The sequence below is a fragment of the Boleophthalmus pectinirostris genome, unplaced genomic scaffold, assembly GCF_026225935.1.
Source record: "Boleophthalmus pectinirostris isolate CB_2022bp ecotype Guang Dong unplaced genomic scaffold, ASM2622593v1 HiC_scaffold_15, whole genome shotgun sequence".
Lineage (NCBI taxonomy): Eukaryota > Metazoa > Chordata > Actinopteri > Gobiiformes > Gobiidae > Boleophthalmus > Boleophthalmus pectinirostris.
In genome coordinates, this window is record NW_026571070.1 from 2,903,346 (window position 1) to 2,924,845 (window position 21,500).

General features: G+C 40.1%; 1 protein-coding gene across 1 annotated transcript in view; it reads left to right on the forward strand.

Annotated features, from left to right (window-relative positions):
- The window catches only part of drosha (drosha ribonuclease III), a 322,738-nt gene that overhangs the window by 19,920 nt on the left and 281,318 nt on the right, over positions 1–21,500 (forward strand). The window contains 3 exon segments of the mRNA XM_055151233.1: positions 6,058–6,129; positions 13,857–13,938; positions 15,104–15,178. Coding sequence (XP_055007208.1) covers positions 6,058–6,129; positions 13,857–13,938; positions 15,104–15,178 — 229 coding nt within the window.

Genomic DNA, 21,500 nt, shown 5'->3' on the forward strand with positions numbered 1-21,500 from the left:
TTAAACGCGACGGGATCCGACGCGCCAAAGAGCACGCCGTTCGGGGATTGGCGCCCCGGACCCAGCCACATTAGCCTCTCGCCGGTTAGTCAGTCAGTCCCGGGTTAATCGGGATCTAAATCGGCAACAGAGGCGTTTAAGTGGGAGATTAGCGCGACGGGAGAGGCCCGCTCGTCCTCGCCGTCTTCGTTTCGAGAGCGTCAGCGGCGTGCCTCCGCATTTTGGGACGGGTTCTGATTTGTTTTGCGGTGTTAAAATCTACTAATTGCCGACTTCTTCAGACATCAGACGTGCGGTAAATTAATTAAAACTTGAGGTAAAGGCGTATCAGGTTATTTTCTGATCTGTTATAATGTCGTTTCTTCGTCACAGACAGATCTGGAGTTGTGTTTTGTTTCTTTTCATGTTTAACGCACACAAAAAAACGTAAATATTTAGGTGTAGAGTTCTTTTCTCACACAAAAAACTCTGTTCTACAGCTGCTCGATTATGGAAAAAATCATTATCACGATTATTTTGGTCAATATTGAAATCACAATTATTCAAACCGTAGTAGTTGTAGTAGTAGTATCAGTAGTAGTAGTAGTAGTTGTAGTAGTCATAGTAGTAGTAGTAGCAGTAGTAGTAGTAGTAGTAGCAGTAGTAGTAGTAGTAGTAGTAGTAGCAGTAGCAGTAGTAGTATCAGCAGTAGTAGTATCAGCAGTATCAGTAGTATAGTAGTAGTAGTAGTAGTATAGTAGTATCAGTAGTATCAGTAGTATCAGTAGTATCAGTAGTAGCAGTAGTAGCAGTAGTAGCAGTAGTAGCAGTAGTAGTAGTAGTAGTAGTAGTAGTAGTAGTAGTAGTAGTATCAGTAGTAGTAGTATCAGTAGTAGTAGTATCAGTAGTATCAGTAGTAGTAGTATCAGTAGTAGTATCAGTAGTAGTAGTAGTATCAGTAGTAGTAGTATCAGTAGTAGTAGTAGTAGTAGTCATAGTAGTAGTAGTAGTAGTATCAGTAGTATCAGTAGTAGCAGTAGTATCAGCAGTAGTAGTAGCAGTAGTAGTAGTAGTAGTAGAAGTCATAGTAGTAGTATCAGTAGTATCAGTATCAGTAGTATCAGTAATAGTAGTAGTAGTAGTCATAGTAGTAGTAGTAGTATAGTAATAGTAGTAGTAGTATCAGTAGTATCAGTAATAGTAGTAGTAGTAGTATCAGTAGTAGTAGTATCAGCAGTAGTAGTAGTAGTAGTATTAGTATCAGTAGTATCAGTATAGTATAGTATCAGTATCAGTAGTGTTAACGATAAGCATTTATCTCTTAAAAAAAACAAAAAAAAGCACTTTATTAATGATAATTTACCCAAAATAAATTCAGGCTACAAATGTGAACCTTAGAGCAGTTTTGCGATGTAATATACTTGAAACTTGAGCACGAAATAAGGCATACAAAAACAAAAATATATCCAAAATAAACTAAATATCCAACATTTCTACAATCTCTCTGTTTAAAAAATAAAATAAATAAACTTATTTATATTAAAAAAAAATCCCAAAATAAACTTTGTTAAGCTAAATCATATCAACTTGATTATTTGAGTTTGGTGATTGTTTGACACACAAATTGAAATCGCGATCAAAATTCGATCAATTACACAGCCTCACTCTGTTCCACCTTGTGATGTCATGTGGTGATACAGAAAGTGCTCCACTGTGTTTTTAAATGCCACACATATTCATAAAAATCATTTGGATGATTTCAGACCTGGATTTGCCGATCTCTACGGAACTAAAGGTAAAAAAAAAAAAAAAAGAAGGAGCTGTTCACTTGAAAACTACCACTTCGTGACATCACAAGGTGGAACGTAGACAGACTAATAATAAAGAGTTACACAAACACGTGCGAATGAAACAAAACACAACTGCAGGTCTGTTTTTGAGGAGGGAACAACATTATAACATGATTTAAAGCTCACAAGAGGCAACATTTGTGTAATATAGGACCTTTTTTTTTTTTTTTTTTTTTTTTTTTGTCATGTGGTGTGGCCAGACCCGTTTGTCAAAGCAGGAACGAGTCTGGTCAGGACTTGGATGGGAGACCTTTGGGGAAATCAGGAGCCACAGGGGGGCGCCAGTGGCAAAAATATTTCACCCGCATTACCTAGTGTGAAAGTGCTGTGTGTGTATGTGTGTGTGTGTGTGTGTGTGTGTGTGTGTGTGTGTGTGTGTGTGTTGGTGGTCACAGGGGCCGATGACGCCAATTGGCAGCCGTCGCTTCAGTCAGTTTGCCCCAGGGCAGCTGTGGCTACAATAGGAGTTTACACCGCAGAGTCTGGAGAGAATGAATAATGATCTGTGAAGCATCTTTTTTTATTTGTTTGTTTATTTATTTATTTTTTATATAATGCTTTTTCTCAGACATTTGTCACAAAGACACTTTACAGATCATTATTTTATTCACTCGAGGCCCGGTGGTGGTAAACTAATATTGTAGCCACAGCTGCCCTGGGGCAAACTGACCGAAGCGCGGCTGCCATGCCAATCGGCACCAAATGTCCCTCTGACCACCACCATCACTCACACACACACCTCTTTCATACTGGGCAATGTGGGTGAAGTGTCTTGCCTAAGGACACAACGACAATTTTTGTGTCTGGCGCCTCACTGTCTTTGTGACATATGTCTGTGAGAAGTGCCGTATACCGTATTTTCCGGGCTATTAGACGCACTCTTAAGGTTGTATAGAGGATTTTCCAAGGAACGAGAAATCCAGCGACTGTTTGTCCTTTTTCAAAATGTTGCACATGCGTGAAACCACCTCCCCCCCCTACAGCTCCTACGTAGAAACACCTCCTCCCTCCTCCTCTTTACGCCAGAAACAGGTTTGTTTACAGCCGGTGCTGCACATGACTTGTAACAACTAACTACAGTGTTGGTTAGACAAGACGAGAAGTGAGGAGCGGGGAGGGGGCGCGGACATTTCGTTCGCGGACGAGAAGTGAGAGCAGGGAGAAGAGCGGAGCAGGGAGAGAGGAAGGAGAGAGGAGAGGGGAGAGGAGAGGGAGCGGTGTGCGGAGATTCCGTGCCCGGAGAAGTGAGGAGCAGGGGGAAGAGCGGATCGGCAGCGGGGACAGGAGCAGGAAAGGGGAGCAGAGAAGGTTGCGCGGAGATTCCGTGCGAATGAACTAACTACAACACGCAGCAGCAAGTGGACTCTTTCTTTGCCTTGAAAATGACGTTTTTCAGACATAGGATATCACTTTCGTGTCCTGAAAAACGTTTGTGTAGCTCTTGGAAATAAAGTACGTTTTCATAATAAGCAGAAGTTTCCTGTCCAGGAGTAATTTGTGGACCAGTGCGTCAGTCTTTAGACCCTTCGTCTGCTTCAGTCGCGCCATCGCTGGAATGAATCTATAAGAATCACCTTAGTTTGGCTTCGCTGCTTTTCCCCTTGTCTTCTTCTTTCATCGACCTCAAAAACGGACTTTCTTTTGCGGCGAACTGCTCCTGGATTCTTGTCGCCATCGCAACAAACTTTGTGCGAACTGCGAGGAAGATATAGGTCAAAAAAAGCCGCTAAGAACTGTTGCGTTGGTGGAGTAAACAGCGTCTGTGCGTCTTGCGTCTGTGGACTGTGTGACAGTCGTATGTAAACCACGTACCGGCGACGCAGGCAAGTCAGTTACACTAGAAACGTAGGGAGTTTGATTGACAGCCTGTCAGCTCACAGATAACGAGGCAGTGTCGTTATTATTGGCAAATGTTTAGCCCCACCACGTCCAGAGTTGATGAATTTTTATTCTCTTTTTTTTGGTCATCATAATTACAAGGCTACTGCACCTCTATAATGCTATCATTGACAACTTGAAAAAAAAAATCCTCCATACAACCTTTAAGCCTCTAACCGCATCAAAAAACGACCGCACGCCACAATCCAGAGCGCCCCATACACGAATCCACTCGGGTGTCCCAGTACGACTTCAGTAAACTACAAAGCCGCAGCACCTGCAGAACACACAAACACACGGAGCAGACAGCGACCGCACAGCGAAACACACCCACAGACACACTCATCACTCCACACCGACGAGGAACGGAACGGAGGAACGAACCGAAAAAGCGAGCGCGACGTGCCGCTTCTAGACACGACTGAACAACTGAGTCACTGCGAACACGCCGACAAATGGTCCCAGACACACCCTCCCTACACGCCACAACTGAACAAAGCCCAGAGTCACCGTGAACAAACAAACAAACAAAACCACTCACCCATCACACTGTTGGGTTTCATTTAAAGTCCCACGAGGTTTATTTGTGAAAAAAAGTTCGAAAATAGACCATTTAATGACAGTGCGTCTTATAATCCAGAGCGACTAATAACCCGGAAAATACGGTAAATAAGAACTTGCTTACTTAGTAAAACTGCCACAATAAAAATATCATTAAGGCTGTATTTTATTTTAATTTATTTAATCATTTCATTTATAAGGGGCCTTTCAAGACACTAATAGCACTTCACAGTTCATTATTCATTCACTTCACTTCACTCTACACTACATACTATTGTAGCCACAGCTGCCCTAGGACAGACTGACGGAAGTGAGGCTACCAAGCTCCGACCACCACTATCATTGCACACACACACACACACACCACTTTCACACTAGGCAATGTGGGTGAAATGTTTTGCCCCTGCCGCCCCCTCATGGCACCTGATTTTCCCAGTGTCTCCCATCCAAATCCTGGTCCTGCCGAGATCTGACAGGATCAGGCTTTGACAAGATGATATGGCAAATTAATTACTAAATTAAACCATTTAGATCAGAGGTGTTCACACTTTTTCATCATGTGAGCTACTTACAAAATGACCAAGTCAAAATGATCTACCTCATACAAAGCCAAACAAACTGCACTGAAACACTCTATGCCCCCTTTTTGGACCTTCCCCCACAGTTTGAGAACCCCTTCTTTAAGAGAACTTCCTCTGGCACTTTACACAAAACTATGAAAAAAGTGAAGGAAGATTTTTAAACCTGTTTTTTAAAGTTCCAAAGTTTACCAGCCTCTGCACGTTTACCAAACCAAACGCACATCGTGACAAACACAGATGCATTTGTCACTTTTGTTAGACAAACTTCAGCCAAATGTGGCAGTAGGTCTGTTCTGTAGATCCGCTCTATGCTGTAGACCTGCTTTGTGCCAACACTGGAACATAAATTTAGACTGGTTTTTGCTTCACGTTTGGTCTTGCTCTTCTAATCAGCGCACTGTGGGAGGGGCTTGTGTTCGCTGTACGCAGGAAGGAGCGAGAGCGTGAAAAGGCGAGGGGCGGCGTGCTGACGTGAGGCAGATGGACAGGTAGGATGTTTAGGAAGTTGAACCTGCCCTGTGATGCACGCTGGTACACGAGGGCACACGCTGTCGCGGACGAGCTGTGCATAGGGAGCGTGTGTTTGTGATGCGCCGTAGAGTCTCCGCGGGTTTTCAAATGAGCGCACAGGCTGCACTGAGACGCCGCCACACGCTCCTGCACCCGCTACAAGTTTATTACCAACAGCAGCGGCCGCAATGAAATATGATCACACTTGTTGAGTGTCAGACCTCGAGTGAGAGACAAGACCGAGTCCAAACGCGATCGAGTCCGAGACGAGACACGACGATCTACCCACACGACCTTGGCGATCGACTGGTAGATCGCGATCGACGTATTGAGCACCCTGATTTATACTGTTTGAATGCTGTACTACACTGCAGGAACATTATTATGACACTATTAATCTGAGTTTTCTTTTACTAAATCATATTGAGAAGTGAATTGTGTAACACCTTTACAGAATCCCTCTCCTTTTGTTTGTGTAGTTATTTTTGTCCTATAGATTAGAAATCCTACCTGGCCTTTTACACACTCAAGTACACACACACGCACACACACACACACACTCTCTCAAACACGTGTCCTTGATGATTTCCTGGTGTCTTCGTCTCTTGTTTCTATAAATACCTGTGTAACTCCAAAGCTCTTTTTAATGAGTTTCCTGAAAATGTGCACACGGCACTAATGAGTCTGGTCCTCCGCAGATCCCACTGTGTCGAGTCATCCGCTTCAACATCGACTACACCATCCACTTCATCGAGGAGATGGCTCCAGAGGTCAGTGGGACACACGGGGATACGGGCAAACACTCGGGCTAAAGGGGAAATGTGGTGTCACGGTTATCACGGGTAAAATAATAGGCCTTTTTCACAACGGACGGAGCGATCGCAGAACTTACGGTTAATGATTTTCTGTGGCAAATTGTCCGTGGAAATGTCTGGTGTATTCTCCGGCAGCTTCATAAATCTGCCTCACAACCAAACCACCGACAAGAAGAATTTATCCACAACTATCAAGGTAAAAAAGACGAAAACTTAAAGGAGAACAACGACGACGACGCATTAGTGAACGACTGAGCAAAACTAACTCTATGGTCGTGAATCAAACAAAAGTATCTTGTTCTCTCAGACTGACTACAATTAAAATAAAAAATTGATCTCATGATGTGGATATTAACATGTAGACAGATTTGTGTAGTGTGAATGCGAGACATCTTTAGGACCATAATGTTTGCTTTGCTCAGTAGTTCATTAAAGCCCAATTTATGGTCTATTACCGTATTTTTCGGACTATAAGTCGCACTTTTTTTTCATGGTTTGGATGTTTCCTGCGACTTGTATATTAAAATTTTCAGACCGACAGCTGCGAGAGGCTCGTGTGTCAGTATCTATTACTCCTGAACCGCTGTCACTAGGGCTGGGTATCATTAAGAAATTGCCGATACGATACATACCTCGATGCACAGGCCACGATACGATACATATCTCGATACAGTGCACTTTCGAATCGATACGATATATTTCAAATTGATTCGATACGGTTCAATAAAAAATAAAAGCAAAATTGTGGCTTTGATACTAAAAGTCTTTGTTAAACCACTTCTTGTGCAAAGTTCATATGAAACACAAACATTTTAATCATCAAAACTGTGTCAAAATGTCAATTGTGTTGCATAAATGAGCTTCCTTTCACGCAACAAGCAACAAAACTGTAGCACTGTAACAGAATAATTTTGTAAAACATACCTAAAAATACTCTTGGTGATATATCGATACAGCAGCCCACAATATCGATACTGTATCGTCACATTAAACGATGCGATATAGCAATATTCCGATATTTTTGCACACCCCTAGCTGTCACTTCACATTCTACTGCATATGCCTCCTGTAGAAAAAGCCGCTGTCTCGCTGCAAATAGTGAGATATTCAGCCAAAAACGGTAATCGAGCTGCAGAAAGAAGGTTTGGAGTGAGCGAGAAACGTGTGATTGAATGGCGAAAAGTGGGGATGAAAACACTTCACGGTAACTGAACAGGTGCATCATGAAACTTTCCTGAAGTCACTGGATGGATGTACAAAGCCTGGACTTCAGCGACACCGAAACCATCCTGTCGGGATTTAGAAAGGCCTGTTTGCATCACGGATTTATGGTTTATCTCCGGCGGTCGCTCAGAAGTGACACTGAGGATGAACAATTCAAAGGATTTAGTGATTTGGAGTGAGATCGTGAGCTTGGTAAACTTAAACTTATGTTCTGTTGTTTATGCTCTAATTATCTAAATAACTGTTCATATGTTACATAAAAAATATTAACAGTTAACATATTCTTTTGTTATTACTGTAACTTGCCTTTCAAGATGAAATGCCGGTTCCTGGTCCTTGATTTTACAAAATACATTTCCCCAAAAAGTGCGACTTATAGTGCGGTGCGACTTATATATGTTTTTTTCTTCTTCATTGTGCATTTTTTGACTGGTCCGACTTATATTCCTGAGCAACTTATACTCTGGAAAATACGGTAACTCCCTCTGTGGATTATCTGGGCTCCACATACAAAATGTTCTCTGCAAACTCGGGATGATTTCTTAGTCAGTCAAAGGTTTCATTTTTGGTTCTTCCTGTGGATCAATCCTGCCCATCACCTTCACCTTTCACTATTTTTCAATTCCGTTGGGAAGAGAAACAGTTTGAACAGAGGTTTGAGTCACACACATCTGATTCACTTTTGCAATTATGGAGTTCACATACTTCCAAAGCCCATTTCTCGAGTCATTTTCCGCTGTTAGAACATCCAACAACCACACAATTACGATGTCTGAATCCCAAAACTAAAATATGACAATATCAGAACCAGAAACAAAAGTGATATGGTTCAAAAGACTTGAAAAGTTCGACGCATCCCACTAAGAAATTAAACATGGAGGTTTGATGCTCACTTTTTCAGAAAATCCCTCCCAGTTTGCATTGCATGATGACCGGAAGTCCGAAATTCGTGATGCATCTATAGGGTCTGAATATTACTCCGAGAAGTACAATTTTATCCAAAAGTTACTCAAGTACTGCCCACCTCTTCATAACTTGTCTTCAGTTTCTTTCTCTCTCTGTGAAACGCTGCTCCTCTCCTCGTCACCTTTTAGTTTTTATCCGGCGCTCCACAGCTGAGCCACTGTAACCTCTGGACCTCCGCGCGCCGCCAAACTTAAGTGCGCGCCGCCAAACTAAGTGCTAATCTTTCCCGAGAAGCTGAAGAAAGAGGGTTTAGACTCCGGTTCTGGCCCAGCGCGTCGATAACACGCAGACTGAGGAGACGGAGCTACAGCGGGATTTACTTATCGCCCGCATCTACACAGAGACAACTTCTGAGCAGATCTCGAGATTGGACTTTTATATTCAAGGAGGGAGATTAGACACGGCCGCTGAGCTGAGCCGGTGGCGTAATTGGAGCTACAATGGAGTTACAGGGCAGATCTGTGGAGAGGCAAGCCCACTCACAAGTAAATACCTGTAATTGAATAAATACAAGATGAATGATTTAGATATTTGGATAATTTAAATCAAACCTGGGCATTGTACAGTTCCCCGGCCCTTTGATTGACTCTGATTGGCCCGTTTAAGCTAATTTGGAATTAGAAAATAAACATGTTTTATCATTTTACCTCATGCATGAACTAAAGCTGCATTATTTTATTTTAGAAGTGTTGTTTAAATTACATCTTTTGTTCGGCAGCCTCACTTTTCCATTGTTTAGTCAGAACATAAACTCTTCCCAGTCTGAGCAGCTCGTCAAAACAATGATATTTACTGCTTTTTATAAAGAAATACAATTCGTATCATGCAGAATTAAGTCCCTACACAATATTTTCTGTTTCTCGTTTGAAAAAAATAATTGCTCACCCCTGGTTTTAAAGGAAATGAATGTAAGATTTTGGTTTTAAATTTCATAAATCTGACTGATATGTTTGATTTGAACACTTTTAACTCATAACGTTTACTGAAAACTATTCTAATGCGGATTTATTCTTCATCACAAAAACATCAGATGTGATGGTTAAGTTGTTTCTGTTTATAATTTGGGGTTTCGGTTCCAATTTCAACGCTGAAATGCACTTTTAAAAAAACAGAGAGGAATTTAAAGGGCCCATATTACACTTATAATATATAATAATCTACTGTATGTTATAATATAGTTTTCTTATCATAAACAGACCTGGAGTTGTGTTTTTTTGTTTCATTCACACGTTTATCACACAAACCCTGCACATTTAGGCTGAGCTCTTGGGTAATTTCATCCCAGAAGCCAACAAAAACTACCTCTTCATGACATCACAAGGTGGAACAGAGCATTTTGAGCTTTGAAGATGTAGACAGACTAATAATAAAGGATTACACCGCAAAAAAGCTTGGCCAAAATTGAACATGTATACACTTAAATCTATCAGAAAATGACATTAAAGTAGTGGAAAGATCAGTCCATGCAGCAAGATCATTTTACTTGACAAGTTATCTTAAAATAAACGACCTCTAGACTAGAATGAAGCGTCTGTGGTGAGTGTTCATGGGCTGGAAATAAGTTTATGGAGGATAAGTTTGAGATAAACAGACTTAAAAACAGTTTATGATCAGTGTTCATGGCCTGATAATAAGTTCTTAGACACCAAATTTTCAATAAAATGCTTTAAATTTAGCAAAATTCTGGATAAACAAATTTAAAACAGGTTTATGATGAATTTAAATGTCCTGATAATAAATTCAGAAATGCTAAATTCTAGATATAAGTACTTGAAATCTGTCTTACATGAAAGTATTTAATAGTCAGTCTTTTATCGAGCAAATGTGCGTCACTGAATCTAAAAACAAGTGAAGTGTTACCGAGGAAAACTCTGGTAAATGGATTGTCGCTTCTTTTAAACATTTATTGTCTAATTTAAGATTCATGGAAGAAAAATATGTGACAATTTTTAAGATTATACAACCATTTCAGAGCTAGTAAGTCGATAATACATCTGAAAACAAGACGAAAAACCTGATATAAGTTGTAAAATCTTGACCAGATCGGAGAAATTTCCAACTCCAGGTTTGTTTGTGATGAGAAAACAACATTATAACTTGTTTTAAATCTCACAAGAGTCAATTTTGTGTAATTTATAACGTTTAAAGAGGATGCCAATTGAAACTGGGCTTGACTTTGAATGTATAAAATCAGATAACACTCCGTCTTTATGTCGCGCTCCACTTAAATAAACCGCATTATTTTTCATAGCGTTAATGGCGCTGAATGCCTTGTTTGAGCTCACAAACGTTCGTTAATGGGGCTTGTTAATTATTTCATTTTGACGCAGATGTTCAGCGACTCGACTGTTACAACTGGGAGCGGCGCACAGATGCACGCCGCTAATGGCTCCCTGATAAATATGAGACTGAAATGTAATACCAACAAATGTCAACAAACACTTAACAATGTGTTCCAGTTTTTACTCACGACTGCTCCGAACCTTCAGCGAACGTTCTCCAGTGTGACAGTTACACCGCTCACCTGCACCTGGCTTCACATTAAACCACACTTTGTTCCTTTCGAGACGAGTTTAATTACACAGATTTCGAAATGTTAAAGACGTGTTTCCTCCAATAAAAGCATTTACCGTACTTTTCGAACTAGAAGTGGCTCCAGAATATGTCGCACCAGCCAAAAAATGTGTAATGAAGAAGAAGAAAAACATGTATGGCTGCGTTCAGACTAGGGATGGGCATGATTAGTCGATTAATCGATAATTGATCTTTAAGAATTTCATCGATTATGTTCATTTTAATCGACAGACCGAATGTAGGTTGCTGTGTGTAGTGTGACCAAACAGGTGTGTACATGTGTCTCTGCATCAGAAGGAGCGAGACACAAACAGTGGGTCAGTCTGTAACGAACCGAAGCACAAATGTGTATTTAACGAAGATTTGTACAAGAAATTTCACGCTTTCCGTTGCGTTGGGACAAGTGTGAGTCCATGTGCACAGTGTATAAAGCAGCACAGATGTTTCTGTGTCCAGTGGAAAAAAGTTTTACCAGGTGAGAGTCGCTCAATGTGGATGACGAGGCCCCGCCCCCCTCCCCCCGTACGCTGTCCTGGTTTTGACAAACGCAAATCTGGTCACACTAACCTGTATTCACCTGAGTCATGTCTTTTAATCCGACAGAAGTTGAACCACATCAGCGACACAAGAGCTGGAGTTTTATCTTCACTGAGTTTATGCAAATTAGTTTTAAGTTTTAAGTAAATTTAAGTTTCTGTGAGAGTTGCGCAAAACTGAATTAAACACATTATAATGTCAAACAGCTGATGTGGCTCTAGAGTCGTTACGGTTTATATGTCGTAAAGTTGAATTTATTTATGCAGATTAGTAGTGCAGATAGAAATAATAATGATGATCATTTTAATATAAAAACGTTAATAATTAATCGATAATCGATCGTTAATTCTTCCGACGATTGATTAAGAAAATTTCATCTATTGCCCATCCCTAGTTCAGACTGCAGCCTGAGGTTCCCAAATCAGATTTTTTAACCCCTATGTTCCTGTATCTGATCTTGTATTGACAGTTTGAACGACACAGATCTGATTTTTTTCAAATGTGACCCAGGACACTTGGATCTGTGCTCCTGAAACTGATACATATCTGATCTTTTGACATGTGACTTCAGTCTGAACGGTCAAAGTGCATTCATCCACCTACACGTTATCAACAAGACACAAACGTCACTATTCTGCACTGAAGTCGGCAAAAACTGAAACTCCGTGTCACTGAAGTGAAGCACATCTCCACTCACCACTCTTGGCTCCGTCTCCACATCCACACGTTCCTTTCAACGTTCTGTCCCACAAAACACCACGACCAAAAACCTCGTCCTTCTCCTTCTCAATCTCCTCCTTAAAACAAGTAAGTTGTTCATGTTGTGGCTCCGGTACGAGAGGAACTTTAAAATCTCCAGGTGCTCGATGCTGCGTCCATGTTTGGACAACTTCTGTAAACACAGAGACGCTCGCTGCGGTTGACGTCGTCGTGTCTCCAGTGTCACATGTGGGACACTTTTGGACCGTTTAATGTTCACACTGGAGTCACATACAAGTCACATTTAACTGGAAATGTGAACGACTTCGCAAAAACATCAGATTTCACAAAAAAATCTGAATTGAGCGTTAAGCCCTGCAGTCTGAGTGTAGATTAAGTCGCGCTTTTGGGGGGAAATTTATGTTGTGAAATCAGAGAACAGGAACTGACATTTCATCTCGAAAGGGAAGTTATAGTAAAAACAATAGAACAGAGGACAACAGGCTGAATAATGATCTTTAAAGTGCTTTAGAGGTCTTGAAAGGCTGTATAAATGCAATGATTAGTACATGCATCACGAATTTCGGACTTCCGGTCATCACGCATTGCATACTGGGAAGGATTTTCCGAAAAAGTGAGCATCAAACCTCTGTTTGTTTTCCCAGTGGGATGTGTCTGTTGACAAAGTCGATCTTTTCAAGTCTTTTGAACCATGTCGCTTTTGTTTCTGGTTCTGATATTGTCATATTTTAGTTTTGGGATTCGGACATCGTAATTGTGTGGTTGTTGGATACTAATAGCAGAAAACGGCTCGAGAAATGGGCTTCGGAAGTTTGTGAACTCCATAAATCCAAAAGGGAATCAGATGTGTGTGACTGCAAACTTCTGTTCGCTTTGGCGTTGACTTTTTAAATTCGTAACCGAGGTTGAGCAAGGGATCGGGATTTTGCTTTGTTGTCGCTCCACATACAAAATGTTCACTGCAAACTCGGGATGATTTCTTAGACAGTCAAATGTTTCCTTTTTGGTCCTTCCTGTGGATCAATCCTGCCCATCACCTTCACCTTTCACTATTTTTCAATTCCGTTGGGAAGAGAAACAGTTTGAACGGAGGTTTGCAGTCACACACATCGGTTCTTAGAGGCTTTTTCAAACTGTCAGGTCCTCGCAATTCGCACAGAGTTTGTTGCGATGGCGGACGAGAATCCACGACCAGTTCGCCGCAAAAGAAAGTCCGTTTTTGAGGTCGCTGAAAGAAGAAGAGAAAAGGAGCAAAGATAAACTGAGGTGATTCTTGGAGATCTCTTCCAGCGATGGCGCGACTCAAGCAGACGAAGGGTCTAAAGACTGACGCATCGGTCGCTAAAATATTTCTAGACAGGTCACTTCAGCGGTAATTCTGAACACGCTCTGGATGTAAACAAGCGTGATTTCTGGAGTAAAGAGGCGGGAGGAGGTGTTTCTACTGAGGCTGTGGAGGAAGATGCACAACATTTGAAAAAGGACTGTCGCTGTGTTTCACTTCCCTTAAAAAATCCTCTATACAACCTTTTAAAGAAGTAATATTTGCCAAACATTACCTGCCCCATGTGACACAATCGCCCGTCTTCAATGTTGCACTGTAAAAATATAATTATCTTAAATCCTCTTCGTTGTCCTTGCTCCTCTGTCTGTCTCCTCAGAATTACTGCGTCCGGGGTCTGGAGCTGTTTTCCTCGTATCTGTTCCAGGACATTCTGGAGCTGTACGACTGGAACCTCACAGGTACAAAACAAAAACACAAAATAACATTACTGAACTTAACTAAGATAACAACAAGTCTAGGTTAATGATTAAAAATGAAAAAAACAACAACAACAACAACATAATAATTAACACATTGCAAAGACATAATTAGTAACATTAGTGAGGTTTGCAAATGGGCTCGATCAAACAGAAGTAAACAACAAGGCCAAAAATTCAAGTTAATGCATCTGAAATAAAAATGTATTGAACAGATACATATGTACTCTAGTTTATGAAACTGTTGACCTTTTTTCTGGACCATTTTTGGTTCTAAAGTTCCATACGTTTTAAACAAACCATGTATGAAACATGGAACAAAAATTATTTTCCAAATTTCAAAGACCCAAAAAAATCATGTAAATAAATGGATGTATTTCATCATATCTTGTGTTATTCCATCTTTGAACTGTTGATGAAGAAGGTACAGGATAAAAAAAAAAAAGTATTTAAAATGATAAAAATTTGCTTGGAAGGACTGACATATTTTATAGAAATAATTTCTTTCATTTTGAAGTAATATTAAAGTTTTCAGAAGAAAAAACTGACAAATGATGTAAAATCCTGCACCTTCTACTTGTTTGTACAATTTTCCCTCCGTTACTTTTCCCTCCGTTACCATGACCTTTCTTAATAAAAAATCTCATGAGTCAAAAAGTAAGAGGTTTTTCAACCTAATCTTGTACCATATGGTAGAAAACTATATGAAGCAAATATTCAAACCAGTTTGTTAAGGATATGTAAGTGAGAACCAAGAGTTATCACTGTTTGGATTAATTGCCCAAAAAGTGCTGCATATTTCATTCCCTCTGTTACTGACATGAGTTTTAAAAATTTTTGTCAACAACTTGAAAGAATCTCACAGGTTTAACTTGACCCTGTTGGAGTGTAACTCTTTCCTACATTCTGATACTTTACTTATTTCAATAGTTCCTCTAGTTTCTGAATAAGAGACATTTGAATGTCAAAAATCTGCCCCTGTTTCCCTCCGTTACCACTTGTCTGGACCCAAATCTACCTTTACCTGTATAAAGGTATAGTTCTGGTTTAGACCTGGTTTACATCAATTTCTCTTTATGGAATTTTTTTTTTGGTTTGATATTTAAATCTAAAATTCCCTACCTAAATGTTGTTGTTATTCCCTCAGGTCCAGACGAGGAGAATGAGACGCCCCAGTGCCAGCGCTTCCACTTCATGCCACGTTTTGTCAGATTTCTTCCCGGTAAGAAAGTCAAAACTTCTTTTTTAGTATCAATACCTGCAAAACGAGGATCTAGTTTCCATTTCAGTTTTAGTACCAATTTAGAATCTGATTTTTGACGCTGTTCCAGTGAATAATTACAGCCCTAATGATCACTGAGCATGGATTTGAAGACACAGGAAGCGTTTTTTGGAGCATTTCTGAGTTGGTATTTTTAGATGTTGACTTTTCCATATGGTTATTTAAAAGTCAAAACTATAACAAACTCAAAACACCCAGCAGGCACAATGTTAACAAGGACCAAAACATGTCTAAATTACATAATAGTCATAATTACACTAATAGTGGAGGGTCCGTCAAACGCTTTTCTCCTTGGAGATGTTGTTGCCTTGTATGGAATTTTTCACAGGACTAAAAGAAGACTGAACAAGGACTAAACCAGGACTAAACCAGGTCAAAATAAGGACCAAACCAAGACGAAACCAAGACTTAACCAAGACTTAACCAAGACGAAACCAAGACGAAACCAAGACGAAACCAAGACGAAACCAAGACGAAACCAAGACTTAACCAAGACTAAACCAAGACTTAACCAAGACTAAACCAAGACGAAACACCAAAGCCACAGTATGGCATTAAACCTTTCTATCTTCATGTAGACCAAGCCAGACCAAGTTACAGGTCAGATCTGTGGAGAGGCGACCCCACTCAGTCAAACTCCTGTTTTTCTAGGCAATTTTGAACCAAAATCCAGGTTTAAAAAAAGGACTAAACCAGGACTAAACCAAGGTCAAAAAAGGTCTAAACCAGGAGGACTGAAACAGGATTTAAACATTTTTAAACAGGACTAAAATGGGAATAAACAAGGATCAAACCCGGACTAAATCCAGACCGAACCAGTACTGAACCAGGACTGGACCAGGACTGGACCACTAGGGACCAGGACAGGACTGGACCAGGACTTCAGGACTCTAACCAGGACCAGGACTGGACCAGGACTGGACCAGGAACCAGGACTAGGCTAAACCAGGACTAAACCAGGACTGGACCAGGACTAGAATAAACCAGGGCTAAACCAGGACTCAAACCAGGACTCAACTATGTTCCACAGTATGGCATTAAACCTTTCTTTCTTCACAGAGACCAAACCAGACCAAGTTATACCACCTTTATTTTTATTTTTAAGTAACATAAATACTGGTACATGTTTTTTTTCAAACGGTGCCTACAGTAAAACGACCAGCCTGTTGCCTCTGGACGTGTGGAAATACAGTTTAAAGTTTAAACTTTAAAGGTGAACTCAGTCTCACAGAACTGTGATTGTTTGTGGTTGACGTGCAGGAGAAAAACAAAGTCATTAATTCATGAAATCTCCTCACTTCACTTCACCCACCAGCAGTGTTGGGAAGTTTACTTTTAAAATGTAATCCCCTACAGATTACAGATTACATACCCCAAAATGTAGTTTGTAACGGAATCCATTAAATTATTTAAAGTGAGTAACGTAATCTGAATATTTTGGATTATTTGATTTGATGTAGAGAAACAAAGACGAGGAAACCTTCACTAAGATGTTTTGTCTGATAAAAGAAAATGAAAAGCCCAGACTTTACTGAACCAAATCAAAAATATTATTGATAGAATAAGAGGAGACACGTCCATGCAGCATCGTTTAGTCCTGTTTTAGTCCTTGTTTAGTCCTGGATGAGTCCTGTTTAGTTTAGACCTGGTTTAGACCTGGATTAGATCTAGATTAGATCTAGTTTTTAGTCCTGGTTTAGATCTAGTTTATATCTAGTTTAGGCCTTCTGTTAGTCCTGGTTTAGTCCTGGTTTAGACCTGGTTTAGTCCTGGTTTAGACCTGGTAAAGATCTAGTTTAGACCTGGTTGTAGTCCTGGTTTAGTCCTGGTTTAGACTTGGTTTAATCCTGGTTTAGACCTGGTTTTAGACCTGGTTTAGACCTGGTTTAGACCTGGTTTAGTCCTGGTTAAGATCTAGTGTAGACCTGGTTTTAGTCCCGGTTTAGACCTGGTTTAGTCCTGGTTTAGACCTGGTTTAGTCCTGGTTTAGACCTGGTTAAGATCTAGTGTAGACCTGGTTTTAGTCCTGGTTTAGACCTGGTTAAGATCTAGTTTAGACCTGTTTAGTCCTGGTTTAGACCTTTGACCTGGTTTTAGACCTGGTTTAGACCTGGATTAGAACTAGATTAGATCTAGTTTTTAGTCCTGGTTCAGATCTAGTTTATATCTAGTTTAGGCCTTCTGTTAGTCCTGGTTTAGTCCTGGTTTAGACCTGGTTTAGACCTGGTAAAGATCTAGTTTAGACCTGGTTGTAGTCCTGGTTTAGTCCTGGTTTAGACTTGGTTTAATCCTGGTTTTAGACCTGGTTTAGACCTGGTTTAGACCTGGTTTAGACCTGGTTTAGTCCTGGTTAAGATCTAGTGTAGACCTGGTTTTAGTCCCGGTTTAGACCTGGTTTAGTCCTGGTTTAGACCTGGTTTAGTCCTGGTTTAGACCTGGTTAAGATCTAGTGTAGTCCTGGTTTAGTCCTGGTTTAGACCTGGTTAAGATCTAGTGTAGACCTGGTTTAGTTTCCGGTAATGAGTGGAATTACCTGGGGGGAAAAAAAAAAGCCCAAAAAGTGAAAACAGGAAAATACTGCAGTGTAATCCATTTATTTCAACAAAGTAACTGTAATCTAATTACCACTCACTGAAACAGTAACTGTAACTGAATACAATTACTCATAATTTGTACTCTGATTACGTAACTCCAGTACATGTAATCTGTTTCTCCCCGACACTGCCCACCAGAAAAGTCTCCGATCGCTGTCTTCATCTTCCTCCTGTTCACTCAAACCGCTGAAGTTGCCATCTTCAGTGTCGGACTTGAACAGCCCCAGAATGTTTTCGTTACACACTTCCTCAGTCTCTTTCGTTTCTTCTCAACTTTTCTCCACAAACTTGTCTCTTAAAGGGCTCATATTACACTATTTTCTGATCTACTGTATGATATAATGTGGTTTCTTCATCACAAACAGACCCGGAGTTGTGTGAATGAAACAAAAAAACACAAGTCCAGGTCTGGTTTTGAGGAGGTAACGACACTAGAACATGATTTTAAACCTCACACGAGTCAATTTTGTGTAACGTAGGACCTTTAAATGATGTAAAACTATAATAAATATTGACTACAGGTACGATCCCATTAAATCTAGTCAAAATAATTAAACAAACACGAAAAAAACTTGTCATTTTGAACCTATAATCTACATGTCATTCCCCCGGCGTCCACTTGATGGTGCTGTTGCTCTACGGTTCGGCCCCGGTTTGTTTTGACAGCCCGTACCACCCACCTCCTTCCATCAAAAAACGATTTCTCTTGAAGCTGGAGGACTGGGCTCAGACTCGGAGCCTGCAGAGGAGACGCCTGTCCACTCCTGTGTGCTGTTATGATCTGTGACACCTCTCCTCTGCTGTTGTCAAACTCTCCGGGCTTTTTGGTCAGAGCGCGGTCACGATACGGAGATCTCAAACTCCATTTCGATACTCAGGAGCAGGCTTGATATTACTAACAAAAAAAACACTCTTTATTTGGACAGTAGAACGTGATTTTTCCACTTTAAACGGTAGTATTTTCTTTTTTTTATTCCCATGGGGCGTAGACTCATCTTTAAAAACCTAAATGTTTGATATTAAAGCTGTGCAATTCATTGAATTTTAATTGCGAAACTCATATAATTAGTTGAAATGCTTTTGTTTTGCGAAATTTTTTATATAAATGAGTATATTTATTGAGTTTTTTTCAATATAGAGATTGTGGAACAGTTGGATGTATAGTTGGATTTGTAGTATTATTTATGTTTTTCTAAGTATATTTGATTAATTTTATGTTTTATGCATCGCAAAACTGCTCTAAGGTACAGATTTGTAGCCTATATTTATTTTAATTTTTAAAGTTTTGCGCAAATTATCAATTACAGAGCATCTTTTTTGAAGAAGAACTGCTGAATAAATGCATCGTGTAGCAAAAAAATAATAGGTTGAATAATGGTGATAATGATTTTTTATTTTATTTTTTTTACATAATGGAGAAGCCCAAGTCCCAATGACAAGACAGAAATGAAGCTTTCCTGAATGTGTTTGGAACGATCTGGAGCTGGATCAGAACAAGTTTAAGAGCACAGAGACTAGTATAAACCCATGGACCTGGTTTGGACTGAGTTTAGACCTGGTTTAGACTTAGTTTAGACCTGGTTTAGACTTGGTTTAGACTTTGTTTTAGACTTGGGTTTAGACTTAGTTTAGACCTGGTTTAGTGTTTAGACTTGGTTTAGACTTGGTTTAGACTTGGTTTAGACTTGGTTTAGACTTGGTTTAGACTTGGTTTAGACTTGGTTTAGACCAGTTTTCGACTTAGTTTGGACCTGGTTTAGACTTGGTTTAGACCTGGTTTAGACTTGGTTTAGACCTGGGTTAGACCTGGTTTAGACTTGGTTTAGACCTGGTTTAGACTTGGTTTAGACCAGTTTTAGACTTAGTTTGGACCTGGTTTAGACCTGGTTTAGACCTGGGTTAGACCTGGGTTTAGACCTGGTTTGGACTTAGTTTAGACCTGGTTTAGACTTGGTTTAGACTTGGTTTAGACTTGGTTTAGACTTGGTTTAGACTTGATTTAGACTTGGTTTATACCTGGTTTTTGGACCTGGTTTAGACCTGGTTTGGACCTGGTTTAGACCTGGTTTAGGACCTGGTTTGGACTTAGTTTAGACCTGGTTTAGACCTGGTTTAGACCTGGTTTAGACTTGGTTTAGACTTGGTTTATACCTGGTTTGGACCTGGTTTAGACCTGGTTTGGACCTGGTTTGGACCTGGTTTGGACCTGGTTTGGACCTGGACCATTGAGGGATCACACAGATATAAAGCCACATGGGAATAGAAAAGAAATTACCATGATTTAAAGGTTCCACATTACGCAAAATTGACTCTTGTGACCTTTAAGTCGTGTTCTAATCCTCAAAAACAGACCTGGAGTTGTTTTGTTTCATTCACATGTTTGATTAATTCTTTATTATTAGTCTGTTTACATCTCTAAAGCTCAAAATGCTCTGTTCCACCTTGTGATGTCATGAAGCGATAGATTTCAACTCCCTTTTTACTAGGGGTGTAATGGTTCATGTGTTTCTGTACGGGACGTTGGGGTCGGTGCAGGTTTGTGCACGAGTGAATTCGCGCAATTTGTGTGTGTTTACATTCCTCCAATACATGTGCAGCTACACGGAGACTCGGCTCTTTAATATTTACAAGGGAACTCGTCCGTGATTGTGGCAGCGCTTTATAGTTAGAGCGACCACCTTCACAACAACTGCCCCCGACTTGACAACGTCCCTCCAAACCACGCAAAACTATGATCGTCGCGCCGCAGTTCTCACTTTCACCATTCGCCGGCACCGAATCTTCGCTCCACCCTCCTTCCCCACATGCCCGCGACCTCTGAGCCTAGAGAAAGTTTATTTTCACCCACTGGGGACGTTTTACCTGCAGCAGATCTGCACTTACAGCAGACAATGTGGACAAATTTGTTTTTTTTTCTGGCCAAAAATCTGAAGATTGAGTAAAAGTTCATGCTGGAACTGTTTTGTTTACCGTTTACAAGGAATTTATTTTTTATAATATTTCATACATTTGTTGCTTATTTAAGAATATTTTATGTAACTTATTAGTTTTACCAAGCAGCACTTTGCATTTATTTAATTTTCCCTTTTGTATAATGTCAAAACAAATTGTTGGTTTAGGGTCCGGTCAAGTGGTAACAGAGAAAACGGGCAGATTTTTGACATTCAAATGTCTCTTATTCAGAAACTAGAGCAGGGGTGTCAAACTCCTTTTGGACTGGGGGCCATATCGAACCTACTTTGATCCCAAAGGGGCCAGATCAGAAAACTCATTGCTATTTTTGGGGTTTATATGCTATAAGTTCAAATATTTGTGCAGAGAAACACAAATCTATTACAGAAATTTTTTTTTAATTGATGAACTCTTTGCATGCAATTTCAACACAATGTTTTAACATTAACTTGTTTGCAAATTGGAACAAGTCCATTTTTTTTTGGGAAAATCCTGCACTTGGCTCCACTTTTCTCATTTTTGTCATTTTTCTGATGAGGGTGTCACGGTCAACAGTCAAACGATCGTCCTTTAAGAGCGTTTGGAAAGAGACAAGTCTTCATTTGTGCTGCTCTGGTGGGAGGGGCCACGTACAGAGACGCTGGAGACGCTGGTATGCTAAGCGGTGCAGAAAATTACCAATATTTTAATAGAATATTTAATGAAAATATTTTAGT